Source organism: Octopus sinensis, linkage group LG5 (genome assembly GCF_006345805.1).
Source record: "Octopus sinensis linkage group LG5, ASM634580v1, whole genome shotgun sequence".
Lineage (NCBI taxonomy): Eukaryota > Metazoa > Mollusca > Cephalopoda > Octopoda > Octopodidae > Octopus > Octopus sinensis.
The window spans coordinates 118267553-118285072 of NC_043001.1; the positions used below are offsets into that span (position 1 = coordinate 118267553).

Below are 17520 nucleotides of genomic sequence, written 5' to 3' on the forward strand. Positions count from 1 at the left end.
GAAAGATATTGATCAACCCAAAGCTATGGTAGAAGATATATGGTCAAAATGATATGCAGTGGGACTGAACTTGAAACCACAGGGCTGTGAAACAAATTTCTTAGCCACACAGTCTATTGTCATTGATAATGTAACTGAAGCTACAAACAGTTGACATTACATGGCTAATAATCAACATTGTACATGACAAACTTCTAATTACTATAATTATCATTCTGACAAAATACACAGGTATCCTGACTACACATTATAGAAAACAACATTGAGTCAATGACAAGAACTGTAAATGTAGACACTTGACCTACTAAATAAAAAAAAAACCCATCAAAAATCAGTGTCATTCCAGAGATTAGTGTTTCAAATCTTTTACAACTTTAACAAATTAATAAACCTTCAGTGATCCTTTTTGTAAAGAATATTTCTATAGGACACACTTAATATTTCATACATTTGAAGAGAAATATTCCCTTTTTTTTTTGGTAAATTTTGTCTTGTGGCCTTTATGCTTATACCTTACTGTATAACATATTCTTTAACACTTCACATTTTCCCAAATTAAAAGATAATGACACTGCAACTTTTTCAGAATTATCATTTGATAACCTCACAAATACACAAACTCCTGTGTTACAACAAGGTCACTTCATACCCAGAATCTCTAGTGATGGCCATCTGGAGAACAGTGTTTGCTACTTTACTTGCTTATCCAAAAGGTTCCAAAGGGCAAATGATAGTACTAGCTTATCATCTGCTCTCGAGTTCAGCAAACTGTACTTTATGTAGCTTCATCGTTTCTGAGATAAGTCCCATATCTTTGACTTGGTATTAAATTGTGTTTTCCATGAAAGATTTTGTGCTCTATGTAAAAGTTTCAGATGTTATACCATGACCTCAAGAATTACTGCCCAAGATAGATTTTGGCTCAAGGAAACACGAGATGGTCAGAGCTGGAACTCCTTGGACCATACATCTGTCTGATCAGGTTTGACCTAGAGCTTAATGCTTTTGTTACCAATATTTCTGTTGAAATACCCTGCCTTTCTTTCAATTATTTTCGAAAATAAATTTATTATTCACTGGTATTTGGATCACCAATTAACATGAAATTTTGCTAGGTTTTAATTTAAATCAACTTTCAAACTAAAAGTTTGTAATATAGAAAGCTAGTTTTACTATCAAAAAGGGCTTAAAAGAAAAAAAAAGGTTGTGCAAGATCCATGAATGACATGTCTTTTTCACACTTAATGCAGAGAGCTACACATTTTAATTGAAACTTCTTGATGTCAACTTTTAGAAGCCAGAGCAATCTTGGTGAAGATGCATTTTCCAACAGAATTCAAAAGTTTTAAGAATGTAATTTCAACATTGACTCCCTCCCTCAAGTTAAGGATAGAGTGACTAATGTAATCTGGAAAAAAATGAATGGTCATAGATTTTAATTCATTCAGTCTGGGTTGAACACCACCACCAAAAACAACACATCATTAGTCTTGCTCAATATGGAATACAAACCACACAGGCCTTAAAGAGGAACTTTCTTAATTGCTAACACAGAGCTGAAAATTCTATCATTTGAAATGTTGGGGATCACATAATAAAACTGAAGTCCATGCTCCTCAGAAGGATATTAACAAAGGAGAAATTAAGTTTCATAACCTATTGAATTTAATAATAAATTAGTTTCAATTTATCAAAAATTTACTCTCTACTCAATGGTACTTGCATTAGATGAAACTGTGATTACTGACCCAGTTTAGAAGACCACAGATAATGTGGATGAGAATAAGGCTGTGATAATGGTCATTGCTTGCTTTCTTGTATGTATTGAGCAAGATAAATGAATTGAAATATTAAGCTAGAATTGAAAATTACTGATGAAAAGTACATCTCAAGGTTAACATTACCCTGGTATTTACCACAATGTAACTAATCAATAAGGTTTAATCAATATGAATTTAACATATTTAAGGGTATATCATGGCTTAGTGGTAAGTAGACTGACTTCAGATTAAGTTGCTGGGCTACACAGAGGAAAAAAAAAAAAGGTCATGAATTATCAAAACTATACTATTGTATTTAGAAGCAATGTATAATATTCTGTTTGTTTGTTTACCAAGTGGGAAGTAGGTATTTGAACTTCACAGCAAATAAGTTATAAAAATATTTAGCTCACAAGAAAAAAAATCCTACTCCAGTAGACTTTTTTTTTTTTACACTACTTTTCTTGAAAATGATGAATAACTAATTTAACTGAAAACCAACCCAGCAAGCAGTAACTTTATATGTTGAGAATGTTTTAGTACTTGTATGTATTTAAAATGATAAAGTGTAATGAATGATCATTGACTAGACTAGAGGGTCAGTAAAACAGGTGGGTCACTATCACTGAGTTCCCTGTGGGCCTCAGACCTTTTCTAAAAGGTTTTAAAATTTAAATGAATTTGCAGGGTACTGAGCAACTGATGGCTTTTGGAGTGTCTTATGCTACAGTTTTATTCTTACTTACATAAACATTGTTAATAATGGAAATAGGGAGATACACAGGGTTGTTTTTGTGGGCTATAGGTATATGTAAAAGAGAAAGATTATACCTAATATATAACAACCAGTTTGATTAGCTATCCTTTTGTCACAATTTTGTTTCCACAGAGCTACTTGGGACTAGATTACAAAAGCAACTGACAGCAGATTGATATGGGCAAGTTTAGGATCAATTATATTGAGGTAGCCAGTAGACATCTTAACTTTACAAGATGTACCTTTTGGTTAGAAAGACAATTGTTAAGTGACCAGCATCCAAATTAAATTACGAGGTTTGAAAATCTGAATCAAAGTGATTTATAAGATATTTGATAAAGTATTGTAAGATGAAACTAATAAGAAAATGGAGGAAACATGCTTGGAAATTGGACAGATGGAATGAGGTAAAGTTGGACAGTAACAGGTTTTATGAAATGATTATCAACATTTTTGAAAGAGCAAATAATATACAATTACAGCATAAATGAAAACGGGGACTTGAAATTTTCAACGGTTGATCTAGTTAGACTTATTATTTCATTACTGTCACACTGGCCCATTGGAACTTGTAACCAAAGGTGCTTTTATTGTTCAAAATTTGCCATATAAAATAGAAATAAATTAGAGTTAAAACAGTCAAGCAGCTCAACCAAACTGTTAATTAATCAAGATGAAATCTAAGCATTTTCTAATGATGAAGCACTGACGATAAACAGACATTATACACTGCCAGACTCTCTCCATCAACAACAAAAAAAACCCCATCAGTGTTAATAGACATAATATTGTTTACTTAAAAAATAATAAATTATTTCGACAGTTAATAAATAATTATTTATTTGAGTTTGCTACATTACTTCTTTTGTACAGGAAAAACACAAATTTTAAAGAAGGTTTTTAAATTTCATTAATGCATGTATTTGAACATATAATTCTTTGGACCATTGCTGTAAAATATTATGATGATAAATGTAGAGAACAAAACAAAACATCTTGGAAGAAGATCTAGCAAGGAAAATCTAATACATTTTCACTTGCTGGATATAATTAGCTTACTTCACTCATCTCTAATGACATTTAGAATGGTATAAATACCACACTCACTATAATTTTCATTTCTTCTCAGTGAAGTTAGGACCTAGTGCCTATCTAAGAAACTGATATTATTCAACAGGCACTGGGATAAAACCAGTTATCTGCAACAAAGAGGTAAGCTCCAAGCAAACCATGTTTAATCCCAGGTTATATCCTATCACACAATCTTACTTTCCATCCTAAAAAAAACAAACAAAAAAACAAAAACAATTTGGACTAAAACCCAAAGCAAAATGAAATACTTTAAATGGTAGATAACAAATAACAAAAAGTTTTGACCTAAAAATTATTTATTTAAAGATTGGATTGGGATCAGATAGGGGAATTTTCAGAAGTCAAAATGGGGCATTTGACTGAGAGTGTCAAATTTTCACAGTAAAAGTCACAGGTCGACTGCCTGCTTGAGTAGAGGCTGCAGTACTGCTGCTACCAGCATTTGAACCTTTGTTGCTAAATAGTGCTTTATGAATTAGATTCACATCAACTACAGCAGTTGATGAAGTAGAAGAACTCTGTGAGGTTGTTCCACCACGGGTTGATGTACCACTATCCAGTTTAGGATTGGCACCAGAACTACTGTTTAAATCTTTCCGGAACCTGCAATCAAAACAGGTGTGTCAGTTAAAAGAGAGAACAATAAAACAAGAACAATTCTTTTATTTAACATTTGCACAACATTCATAAAATGCATTCTCAGTTTTTGTCAAAGTTTCTACAAAGACCGATTTATAAAGGTTACTGATGAACCAATGAGTTATTTCTATTTTTCTGCTGTTTTTATCCTTTTCACAGCCGAACTGTTTCACACATAAAAAATGTTGTTTCAGTACACACACAATAAAACTTAAATGATAAATGCAAAAATAGCTGTCAAACTGTGTTAAATTAACTTATGTAACTTTGCATGGAAAGTGTTAAAAGTTCGCATGAATGAAAATTATCTTGATTATATTGGTATAGCAAACTTGAAAAATAAATCAAAAAAAAAAAAAAAAACATGTACTTATTAATTTTAGATATTGTAATCCCCTTTTCAAAAAAAAATTATTGCAGATAAAAAAGAATAAAAGCTAGATAGAGGAGTGGCGGAATAGATATGAAAAAAATAAATAAATAAAAAGAGTTACGTGTCATTAGATCTCCAGTATTCACTTTTAGATCTCTTTATAATTAGGAGAGAAGGAAGTGTTGTGATGGAAAGGAGGAAGAAATCCTCAATCTGACACCTGGCCTCAATGCTTGCTATGGACTAAACTCTGCTAAAGGAATGCAAGGAGCCAGGTGATGAATTAAGTCCACCACCTAGGTAGGTCAAGGCAGGATTTAAATTTTGAATGCAAAGAACTGGAACAAATCCTGCAAGGTATGTGGCACAACAATCATACACTTGTATATATCTACTGTACTTTATTTTGAGCACAAAAAGACAAAAGGTAAAATTGGTTTCAATGGGATTTCAATTCAGGGAGTTGAAACAAATAGCATGAGACATTCCATCTGATGCTTGACAACTCTGCCAATTCACTGCCAACAAAGAATTATATGGTATTTATTCTTGTAGTTGGGTAATCCTGAAATGATCTGGTTTAGAAGCTCAGTCGCTGTGAAGTACTTTGATGTTTAAACATCAACATGCTGTGATAATGATCATTAATTAATTACATCAGAGAAGCACTCAACATTTGGTTAGCATTATACAAATGCATCTTCAATTTGTGATGTTTATTGACCTCAACCCTAAACAATTTTATTGTATTATACCTTTTAATCTTATGACTCCCAGCTTAAAAGAACCAACAACTGACAGAATTGTTAGACCTTGTCATTAATATAGCATCGTAAACTAGACTATGTAACTCAATAAAGGAATCACAAACGGAATACATACTTGAGAGGTTCTCCCAGAGATTTTGGTATTGCGGAACTGGAGTGGAGAGAAAACACTGGAGATGTAGGAGTCGTCATTTTTACTATCATTGGCTGACCTATATATATGTGAGAGAGAGAGAAATGTATTTATAATGTTGTTTAGTCTACAAAGAATACAATTAAAATCTTAATAGTTAAAAGTAGGCAGCAAATGAAAAAGTAAAAGGCTTTGTGACAACTGAAATTTTAATTAACATAATGGATCTTTCAAGAATTTTGACACCGAGCATTCAATTATCTGATCAATTCCACATTCAACTTGTTAAATTAAAATATAAGTGGCTCAGTATTCTACAGACACACGAATCCTTAATGTAATTCTCAAGCTGAGTCATGATCCGTGACACAGCCCATCTTTGAATTAAAGATACGATTCATCTGATAGGCTTCCAGGTTCCAGCTTCCCAATTCCACTCAGAAGGCTTGGACTGATCTGAGGCAATGGTGGAAATATTTCTTTAAATTGCTATAGATTGAACCCAAAGCCTCATCACTGCAAAGCAATCTTCTCAACCACTCAGCCATGTTTGCATTTTCTTCAACATAATATCAGGGATGATTTTTTTTGTCAAATTGAAAACTTTCAATGACTTTAGATTTGCTAATGGACAGCCAATATCAGACAAGTAACATCAGATGGTGAATCAAACAAGTCAGAAATGGTTTGATTTTACAAGGAAGAATGAATAAACATGAAAAGATTTTTAACCAGGGTTTTAAAAGTTGCTATTCACTAAACCAGCAGGTCACCTTTAGCATAGGATTGATGTATTTCAATACTGATTTAATCATCTTTCTACTTTGCCCCAGTAGTATACTTCAGTCACAAAGTTTGTGTTAAGAAAAAAAAAAACACCTGCCTTATGTAAAGACAGTTTTATAACTATTTTAAAGATAGAGCTGACAGTATTACAAAACTGTTCTATTGAATGAGTGGTTTTAGCCATATAGATATTCACAACAATGTTTCCATGGAAACTCAGCTTTCTTTTACCAAATTCATTTGCTATATTCATGACTATGAGACTGTTGTAATCACACTTGCTGTTCAACTCTAACAGAACAGCTCAAAGTTGTTCCAACAGTGACATCCCCACAGGTTTTCAGGCATAATGTATCTAAAACTATATTGTCCAAAGTGTTCTTTCCTTTTTTTTTAAAGACAGTAGGGAAATTAGTCAATTTCCGGCAGGTTGAGGAACAACAATAAGGTTCACTCATTGCAAGTTTTCTATTCTGGAGGAATTTAAAAATAAGCTGGAGTGCACTTCATGGAAGATCAATTGTGTATGTGTGTGTGTGCGTACACTAAATCCTCACATAAAAACCAGTAATATGTTGACATTTCTTGCCAGCAAATCTTCTCTAGCTCTGCACTTTCAAAAACAAAATTTAATAAAAATCCTTTACACAAAAAAGTAATGGTTACCAACAGGAAAGGCATCTGGCAGTAAAATGAATACATATCTATCAACAAAATATGAAAATATTCTAACAAAAGGCCTTATGTACAGATTTTTATGTACTATTTGATATCTGGAATCAATATATAAAGTTGAACAACAGTTGTCAATTTCCCAACACATTTCATGACAGAAGAAAAAAATTAATTTATGCATGTGAGGGTCAAATATGAACAACAGTGAAAATTCGTAAAAATCATATCTCAGTACATCTGATAACAACTATTTAGGGGGTTAGGCAAACAAGATTATAGTTTTAAAAGTATATTCTCAAACCTTTCTATTATATTTTATATCATAATTTTCTAATTTTATGACAAAAATCGTTATCAGTAAATTTATAGCCGATAAGGGCTTGTTCCTAATGTGCTGAAAATAAATACATAAAACAAAATATAAATATCTACATTTCCAGAAGTATCAGACATCACGTGTCATTAAAAAATTACAAGTATCTGAGCAAAGACATTTCACACTTTCTGGTCTAGTTCATTTACTGTCAGTCACTAGCACCCTTAGGTAATTCAATGCTTTGCAACCCTGTTGCAAGAAAGAGGATGAATAACACCAACATGCTTCTGATAATTATAATTAGTATTAAGGTGATGAAAGGCCGAATCATTTGTACACAGACAAAATGCTTAGCAGCATTTCATCCACCTCTATGTTCCGAGTTCAGATTCTACTAAGGTTGACTTTTACCTTTCATCTTTTCAGAGTCAATAAGTACTGGGGTCAATTTAATTGACCTAGCTCTGTTCCCCAAAATTTCAGGCCATGTGCCTATAGTAGTGAGGATTACCATTTGGCCTTTTATCTTTTCAGAGTTGATAAAATACAGTCAAAAACTAGTACTGAGTAACCCCTTTCCTCAAAATTATCAGTCTTGTGTCTAAATTAGGAAACATTACTATCCAAGATGATAATCACAATGACAAAATAGTAGATACTACAAATATATATATCTCAGACAGTACCTGAAAATGGGTATGTCTGAACATAGATATAGCTCTGAAAAGAAACACTGGTTTTTTGGATGCAGACCTAGGGATCAGCTATTTTGTGGACGTACTGGGAGAGAGGGAGAGGAAAAAAAAAAGTAAATTTTATTTCATTCTATTTCTCTCTTGGCTATCACTGCCTCCAAGTTTCCTTATTTCTTCACACCAATTTCTTTCAAATTTTGCTGCTACCCTCTGTCACCATTGCTTTGGTCAATTATTTTTAATTCCCCACCATTCATTCTCCTGACCAAACATGGATCACTCTGGCCACTGACTTTCTTTCCCAGTTTAAGTTTCCATGCATTGAGAACTACAACAATTCAAGGTTGCTGCACCTACATGTACCTACATGCTTGCAAGGTTCAGCATTAGTAATAGTGGCTTGTTGTGAAAATGCAGTTCCTTGTCGAAGATTTCTTTGCTTTGTATACAAGTTACACTACTGACATATACACGAGTAAATAGAGTATCTTTCCTACTGGCCATAGAAAATCTTCCAGCTGTCATATCCATTTAATATAGATGCTTCTATACAATCACACACACCACAAAGAGAAATAATAGAGCTAGATTTGAAAGAAAACAAGAAAGGAAGCCTACCATCAAGTTCTCTGTTGTGGTATTTATTGACAGCAGCTACAGCATCATTATATGATAAATAAACAACTTCTGCACAACCAGCTTTCAATAGATGGGCCTTTTTTAGGGCTCCAACTGCACCAAACAACTCCTAAAAGAAAAAAAAAAGAAACCCAAATCATTCAACAGATATTATTTCAAGTATATGAATAATGAAAAGAATTTATGATTTAGGCACAAAGCCAGTAATTTTACCTAATTCAGACTACTTTAACCCTTTAGCATTTAAACCGGCCATATCCGGCCAAAAATATTCTACCTGTTTTATGTTCAAACTGGCCAGATCTGGTCTCTCACACCAACCCTACAATATCATTTTAAAAATTAACAGCTACCTCATCAAAATCTCATAACTACAAGATAATGCATTAGTTCAAAACAATGTGGATAAAAAAAGCATTAATTTCGGCAGAACATTGTGAACACTAAAGGGTTAAACCATAAACCAAGTTTTCTAATATAAAATGAGTTATTTTTTGCTGATGGAATATTGTAAATAAAATATATATATATATATATAAAAACTCTGCAAAACAATATACAATGAGTAAAAGAAAGAGATGCTATATACCAGCTGATGTTTTTCTTTTACAGATTTCAAATACTAAAAGTCATTGTTCTGATGACAAGACAATGAAAATATGCTAATACCACTATAAACGGATATGATTTGGAATGTTGTTAAGCCTTAATGTCTTACATACAAGCTGATATCTATGAACATAGATAAGGTAGCAGGAGGCCATAAATGTCTAGTAGCAATAGGGAAGCGGGTTTTGCAAGGCATCCTTGACAAGTAAAGGAACAAACCTGATACTGGGTCAAACAATGTCTAACCCTACATGCCAAACAGCGACAGTTTTGGTAAAAAAAGAATATGACTTTTGGTGCAGTAGATGTACTGGAATACTTAGCAATAGAAGTAGCCATGAAATGAAGGCTAGAGAGTGACCAGGTGGGTCACTGGAAAAACAAACAAGTTCTGATATCAATGTTTGTTTAATTTGCTCTAGAGAAAGGTTGAATGACAGTTTAAAAAATACATAAACTTGGTAATGTAGAAATATATAAAATACAAATTAATAATAACAGGTTTTATGCAATAGAAAATACTGAATGGACTATATCTTTTTTTTTTTTTTTTAATTTGCCATTAATTACTGACTGGTAAAAAAAGAAGACAGTAACAGTAAAAAGATTTCTACTTCAGTGTTGTAAAATGTTAGTTCTGGCTAACAAAAAAAATCCCAAAATATAATTTCATAAAATAGAAAGACAATCTGGGGAAGTCAGTACTTTTTTTACTCTATTGCAATGGAATACTAAATTAGCAAAAGTGTAAAGCAAGACAGGCTATGCATGTGTACATGCATAGATGTGCATGAGTGATCAATTTTCATTCATTCTTTTTTTTAATACTTGCAGAGGTCAGACAGTTCTCCAATACAGTACCTTACTATTTGTCACCATCCTTGTCATATATTTATAAGTTTCAGTTTTTACCACTTGCCTCCTCCTCTTATATATTTTGTATATAGGTAGCAGGATTGCCAGTGAGGTGACTTTCCAAAGCCCGGTCGAGTAGGAGGGCGCCATGGCGAGCATGGAAGTAGCTCTCGGTGGTAGTAGTAAATATTCATATGAGATCTTCAAAGACTGAAGTGGAGAAGGGTTCTGTGCCAATGGCAGTCGAGCAGGGGTCAATCAGTCAGTCCTAAGAAGCTGGTGAAAGCTTCCATGAACCCCCCCCCCTTGCACTTCAAGGTAGTGCTCCAGCATGGTTGCAGTCAGATGACTGAAACAAGTAAAAGAATGTACATACCCAATAAATTAAACCAACACATACACACACACACAGTGATATATCTGAATATGCACATATGAGGTGTCTGGTGAATATTGTGCTCATACAAACATACATGTGTATATGTCTATATATTAAACGAGTACACATATAGGTGGATCTGAGTTGGTGTATTCATAGATGGCATGAAGCTCTTGCTTTTAAAAGTTAGCTGCAATTACATAACAAATTACAAACTCAATTCACAAATTCATTTTGACACAATTACAAATTCACTTCAGATCTTTGAGGATGTCATACAGGACTCCAATTTCACTACTGATAAACCTGATAAAAGGAAGACTCAGCATCAACTGAGATAGGCTCACTTGCAGAGTGATCCAGTATTTCATCTTGCTATTTGTTTCTTAGTGATTCCATTTTCTCACTAAAATGAGGAAAACTAAATGGGGACAACATACTTGTTCTCCAGCTCAATTTGCGCAGATACTCTTTTACTCGTTTCAGTCATTTGACTGCTGCCATGCTGGAGCACCGCCTTTAATTGAGCAACTCGACCCCGGGACTTATTCTTTTGTAAGCCCAGTACTTATTCTATCGGTCTCTTTTGCCGAACCACTAAGTAACGGGGACATAAACACACCAGCATCGGTTGTCAGGCGATGTTGGAGGGACAAGCACAGACACACAAACATACACACATACATACATACATACATATATATATATATACGACGGGCTTCTTTCAGTTTCCGTCTACCAAATCCACTCACAAGGCTTTGGTCGGCCCGAGGCTATAGTAGAAGACACTTGCCCAAGGTGCCACGCAGTGGGACTGAATCCGGAACCATGTGGTTGGTAAGCAAGCTACTTACCACACAGCCACTCCTGATACTTTATTTTAGTTGAGAAATATGTTTATATATAAATGGCACTCCATTGATTATGACAAGTGTTCCAGTTGATCTGATCAACAGAACAACCTGCTCATGAAATTAACACACAAGTGGCTGAGCACTCCACAAATGTACATACCCTTAATGTAGTTCTCAGGGAGATTCAGTACAACACAGGTGACAAGGCTGACCCTTTGAATTAGAGGTACAACTCGTTTTTGCCAGCTGAGTGGACTGGAGCAATGTGAAGTAAAGAGTCTTGCTCAAGGACACAAATTGATACCAGGAATCAAACTCACAACCTCGTGAGCCAAATACCCTAACTACTAAGTCATGCATTTTCTCTCTCTCTCTCACACACGCATGCATGCACACACACACACGCATGTATGCACACACATACACACACACACCTGCTTCTCGTTAGTTGATTACGATGAGTTTACATTACCAGCAATTTAAGCGAGGAGGGTTAACGTAGCAAGTGACTAATACCAAAGAGAACACTACTTCTGGAAAACAAACAGTGGCCTAGATAAACCAGGGATGGCATTACAAAACCTACATAATTAACTATTTTGTCACAAACTATGCAGATTGTAATTTAGTTGTACCCCAATTTCTGAATGGTGAAAATAGGCATTAATTACCGACACCAGCCAATGACTATTTAGTAATCTATTTTATTTTCTCTTGCATTCTTGACTAGGAGACCTCACTGCCACTTCTCAACTGGGCTTCACATGGGAAGCAATTATTAGATTTTCCTCACAACACACATTATGTACTTTTCTTCTACCTAGAGTAAAGACTCTTGATTTATTAAGACTACACACCCACTCACATGTGTATATATGTGAACACACAGAGAAACACTCTTTCTTTGCACTTTGTTTGGCTAAAGGCGGTGCTCCAGCATGGCCGTAGTCAGATGACTGAAACAAGCAAAAGAATAAAAGAATAGCAATTGACTGCCTTCTTTAACCAACAGACAGGAGATTATACTGCACAGTAATCAATAGAGTTATTGTTTACAAAACCTGCATGCTTGTTTGTATTATGTCAAATCATTTTAAAAGATGACCTTTATATATCTATTCAATACAGAATACACCTATGTTTGAAGATAAGCTTAACTGAAAGTAAACAATATCATGATCAAGGCCACATCAAAACAACATTTAAAAACATTTGAACAATATCAAGCAGTTAGTAACAGATGGCATGCTAAGAGGATATATATATATATATATATATATATATATATATATATATATAAAATCAGTCCAACCCATGCTAGCATGGAAAACAGACGCTAAATGATGATGATGATGAATAATGTTTAAAAGATAGAATTAAAGGCAGAGACTTTTTATTCTTAATCCTGCTCAACAGTCAAATATCCTAACCCAAATCAACAAGTACACAAAACAAAACCAATTATAAGCAACAACTACGTGTATGCAAGCACTTGTAAACAGATCGGTCGACAGGACAACTTTCAATTTAGGTATATTTCTTTCTGATTCACTTCAATTTAAAGACAAGAGAACTCAGAGACTGCAAACCTCCAGCAAGGTAACACCAACAATTAACCAGAGATGATTTTTAATGAGAATATTTGAAATAAACTAGACTGCTCTCAAAAATGAGAATACTAAAAATGAACCTGACCCCCCCCCCCCCCCCAAAAAAAAAAAAAATTAAGCAAAAGACCAGAAAAATTATACAGAATTCTTGTCTGGTAACAGATTGATCCCAAAATCTAATCAGTTCGTGCCAGTCACAAGGCCAAACATGCCTGAAAGTTTAATCTGAATCCATCCAGCGGGTCTTGAGATATCTTGTCCACGGACAAACAAACAAATGTGACTGAAAACAATACCTCCGCCTTTGCTAAGGTAGAGGTAGTCAATAGCCTAGTAGTAAGATTTTAGAATACGTATGACTATCATTCTATAACATAATTCTAAAGTATGGAAATGTATCATTTAAAGTAAGTTAAACAGAAAATATAATTAAGGACATATATAGTAGAAAAATTTACTTTACTGTTGTGTAACACCCACCCACTGACTGTATCTGGGTCATTTTGTTCACATTTTACTGACAAATAATGTCAACTAGTGTGAGATATGTCTGGGTGACATGTAGCTCTAATTCATCACCAAATATATGAGCCACACCCAAAAACAATATAATTATGAATGGAAACTTCAAGAATGTTGATATGCAAATCTAAACAAGTGAAACTGGATTCTTAATATTGGGTCATCCCATAAATGTGGTTTTTTAGACTTCTATTTTCAAAAATTAAGATATCTTTTTTTAAATCTGAAATATACTCTCCTTCATTTTCTACAATGCTCTTCCCCTCTATCTTGTAGACTTGCAAGGACCCTCTTCCAAAACTCACTTGTCCGTGATGAAAAATACTCCACCAGTACTTTTCTGACCTAATCTACAGAATTCATATTTTTTCCATCCAAATGATTTTATGGGGCAATGTCCAGTAAATATGGTGGGTGGGGCATCATTTCCCATTCAAACTGCTTCAGCCTTTGGAATGTCATCCTCGTTGTAGGTGGCCGACCATTATCCCGAGGGAAGAACACCTTTCATCTTGAAACCAAAGATGGTAGTTTTTCTTCTAGCACTGACTTAAGCCACTCAAGCTGCTCACAGTAAATCTCCTTTGTTATTGTTTGGTTTGGGTTTAAAAGTTCAAAGAGGACTGAAGCTTTCATATCGCACCAAACAGATAACATCTTACATGGGTGAAGGTCTTTAGCCTGGGGTGCCGGTGTTTCTCCTTTCCCTACCCACAATCTTCGGCCCATTACTCATCACCAGTCACTATTCGGTTGGAAAAAGGTTCATTTGTGACTGACAGCAAAGAAAAGCACACATTCAATCTCTGCACGCAATTAGACTCAGAAAGTTTGTGAGGAACCTACTGGCCCAATTTGCAGACATTTCTAGTAGCATGCAGTTGTTGATGAATGGTTGAATGACCAAATCTAAGCTTCTCTGCTAGTTCCTCAACAGTTACGATGAGATTTTGTTCCACCAGGGTTTGCAGGACATCCTCATCAAGCTTTACAGCTCTTCCAGGACGAGGCTCATCCAGGCTGCAGTTTCCGGCTCGGAATTTCTGGAATCACCACTGACACTCGCTCACACTTATTGTTTGATCCCATATACTGCATTAATATTCCTCAGACTTTCCATTGTGCTGGTGCCTTTATTGAACTCATACAGCAAAATATGCTGAATATGCTCCTTTGTCACTTCTATTATAACTTTGAAAAAATAACTTAAAATCAAACTGCACTCTTGAAAACTTGCTCAAAGAATAAGAACAATGTAAAATTACTACCTGCTTTTATAGCAAAGTTGATGCCTGTAGTTTATCCCGTCCCCCCTCCGACTTTTAGTTCATGCAACTGGGCAAAACTGCATTATTTATGGGATGACCCAATACAAATACTTGTAAGAAACAGGTATAAATATTAAGAATTCTGATTTGAAGATGGAGCAAGGTTCCAATCAGGTGTAGAATGATATTGTAGATAAAGTCATAAAGCTAAGAGATAAATAAAAAAAGAAAGAAAATAAATGGATAGCAAGGAATACTATCAGACAACTTGGCTTGCTAATTTTCCATATAGAAGGGACCAAAAGCAGAGGTATTCTGAATTATGAAACTGTACCAGTGTGAATCAGAATATTGTTGTCAAAAACTTTGTATATTTTGTGTAATTACCCTTGCCAAGACTGGGGCATGAATGCTATTAATAGTTGTTGAAAAAAAGGGAATACAGTAGACTCCTCTGAAAAGACTCAAAAGTGGGACCAGCTGTTGAGGCAGCCAACTATACAGTTGGAAGAGCCATTATGAATATGATAACAGTGAAAGCAGAACTACCAGGGATAGTTGATGCTGAAAATACCTAGTGAATTAAGGGATACACCAGTTATTCACATAGCTAAACAGGTAGTATAGGGTGTCATTCCCAAAGACTGACATATTAGCAGCATGGTGAAGAGTTCAAAGGAGATTCTTTAGACAGGAGCAATTACAGGGATATGAAATTGATGAACCAAGACATGAAAGTGGCAGAGAGAATTAGAGGAGGCAAAGTTTGGTTTTGTGCACTGCTCTATTTTTAGCAAGGAAGCTAGAGAGAAATCTTACCCAAGAGTGCACTACTGTACCTAGTATTCATTTATTTTATACATGTTAAATAAAAAGGAAACTAAGATATTTCTCCATGTTGCTGCACTCATCTGCTACTTAGTTTGTAACCCAAATATACAATCATCAGCAAATTCCCACGACAGAAAAAAATCAGGCTAAACAAATAAGATACAACAATCTATTTCTGGATTGTACTAAATATCACAGGACAGAATAATGGCATTATAATCTCAGACCCAGTTCTGCAGTCATTCTCAAGACACTGATTATGCCTATGCCGTTTTAAGATTGTACAAGTAGAGTTGATAGAGACTAAACAATAACTGCATCATGATAGCTTATAATAATTTATTAAGAAATAACTACATGAAGAAGTATTTAATAAGTATTTGACAACTCCATAAACATATATTGACACTGCTTACTTAATAAAGAAACCAAGGTAAAATAAGTTTACAACTAACAATATTTTTTACTACTGTGCCACAATTTTTTATAGAATGAAGAACTGTTTAATCTACACCTATTTTCTATCTAAAGAAGAGTCATGAAATTTGAATGGGTACTTTAATTCTATGTCTATGTGAAGAATTATCAACAGAAAAACTCCATAAGTTTCTAGCAGTCAAGTGTAGAGTTTTAAGATTTCCAGCAGCTCCCAAAATTTATGCAAATACTGAAATAAAATCGTCATCCATTCTAGCAAGACAACAGATGGTAGTAAAATACTCATTACAATTATTAATCAACCTTTATTAAATTGAAATGTATGAGCATTTGGAATCATTGCCCATCAAAGAGAACAAGTAACTCCAAAGAGGAACTCAGGCCATGACAAATCATCCAATCTAAGCTGATATGAAAAGCAAATGTAAAATTATGACTGATGAAATAAAGTATATGAAATAAAATTGATATGGAATATGTTTCATCTTTTTTAGCTACAACTCCTCATTCCAGAATATGAAGGAACAACAGTACAACAAAAGCAGGTACACTGCAATGGGTGCAGCATGATTGTATGGTTAAGCAGTTCACTTCACAATCACACAAGTCCAGGTACACTCTCACTGCATAGCACATGGTGAAAATGATCTTCTACAATAACCCCAGGATGAACAATAAACCTGTAAGTGGAATTTGGGAGTTAGAAACTATGTAGAAGCTCTATTTCAACTACTGTGAAACTATTTGAAAAAAGAATGTTGCAGTAATGAAAAAGACAAATGACAAAGATGAAAAATTCACCATGAGCTTTGCTCTGCTCTTTCTATGATGCACACCTTGTGCAGTCATATGCTTCATGCAAATATTGAACTTCTTAGTCACCAGATGAAGCAACATAAGAAATATGTGAGAGAAGAAAGAATACTACTTGGAAATAAAAAAAATTGGTGATATTATGTGTGTGAATGTGTATATTCTACCAATGCATATCAGTAAAGTGGGTAAACATCACTGAGAAAGACAAAAGAATGATTCTCTTTGAATGAAATTTTTTGTGATATTTGTTCTGCCCTGAATTTAGAAACTTCCATGTGTCACTTTTACAGTCAAAAATGCAGTGAACTAGAGACTAGTTGAACAGAAACTGAAAATGTGATATAAATACTGCAAAAGGTAAGCATGCTCAGGTCATTGCTACAGGAAGGGAGATAATAACGGTTAACCCCTACAACTAGCGTTAAAAATTTATAAGACTCAATTTGTGGAATTTATCACCATTACATCACATATAAACACTAATTTACGCTAGTATATACATACAATTAAAAGTACTTTTAAAATAAGCTTTTGAGGTCCCACTCTCTTTCCAGAAGAAAATTAAAGACATTAGACACAATTCTCAGTAATATGAAAATATCACTATTCCCACATTCATCACAGCTAAAGTTAAACTATTAGAATTTGTTCATATTTATTCTTCTTTGAGCTATTAGGATTTTGTACGGTTGTAACATTTTTCTTC

General features: G+C 34.2%; 1 protein-coding gene across 6 annotated transcripts in view; it reads right to left on the bottom strand.

The window, feature by feature from the left end:
- Window positions 1-3887: 3887 nt before the first annotated feature.
- The window catches only part of LOC115211904 (polymerase delta-interacting protein 3), a 38377-nt gene continuing 24744 nt past the window's right edge, over window positions 3888-17520 (bottom strand). For 4 of the 6 annotated variants that reach the window (XM_029780650.2, XM_029780649.2, XM_029780648.2 and 1 more), the window contains 3 exons: window positions 8612-8741; window positions 5504-5600; window positions 3888-4212 (listed from right to left, as the gene is read on the bottom strand). In XM_029780650.2, coding sequence (XP_029636510.1) covers window positions 3978-4212; window positions 5504-5600; window positions 8612-8741 — 462 coding nt within the window. In that variant the 3' untranslated portion in view covers window positions 3888-3977. The remainder of the gene's footprint in view (window positions 4213-5503; window positions 5601-8611; window positions 8742-17520) is intronic. The other 2 variants (XM_036503020.1, XM_036503018.1) reach the window with 1 other exon arrangement.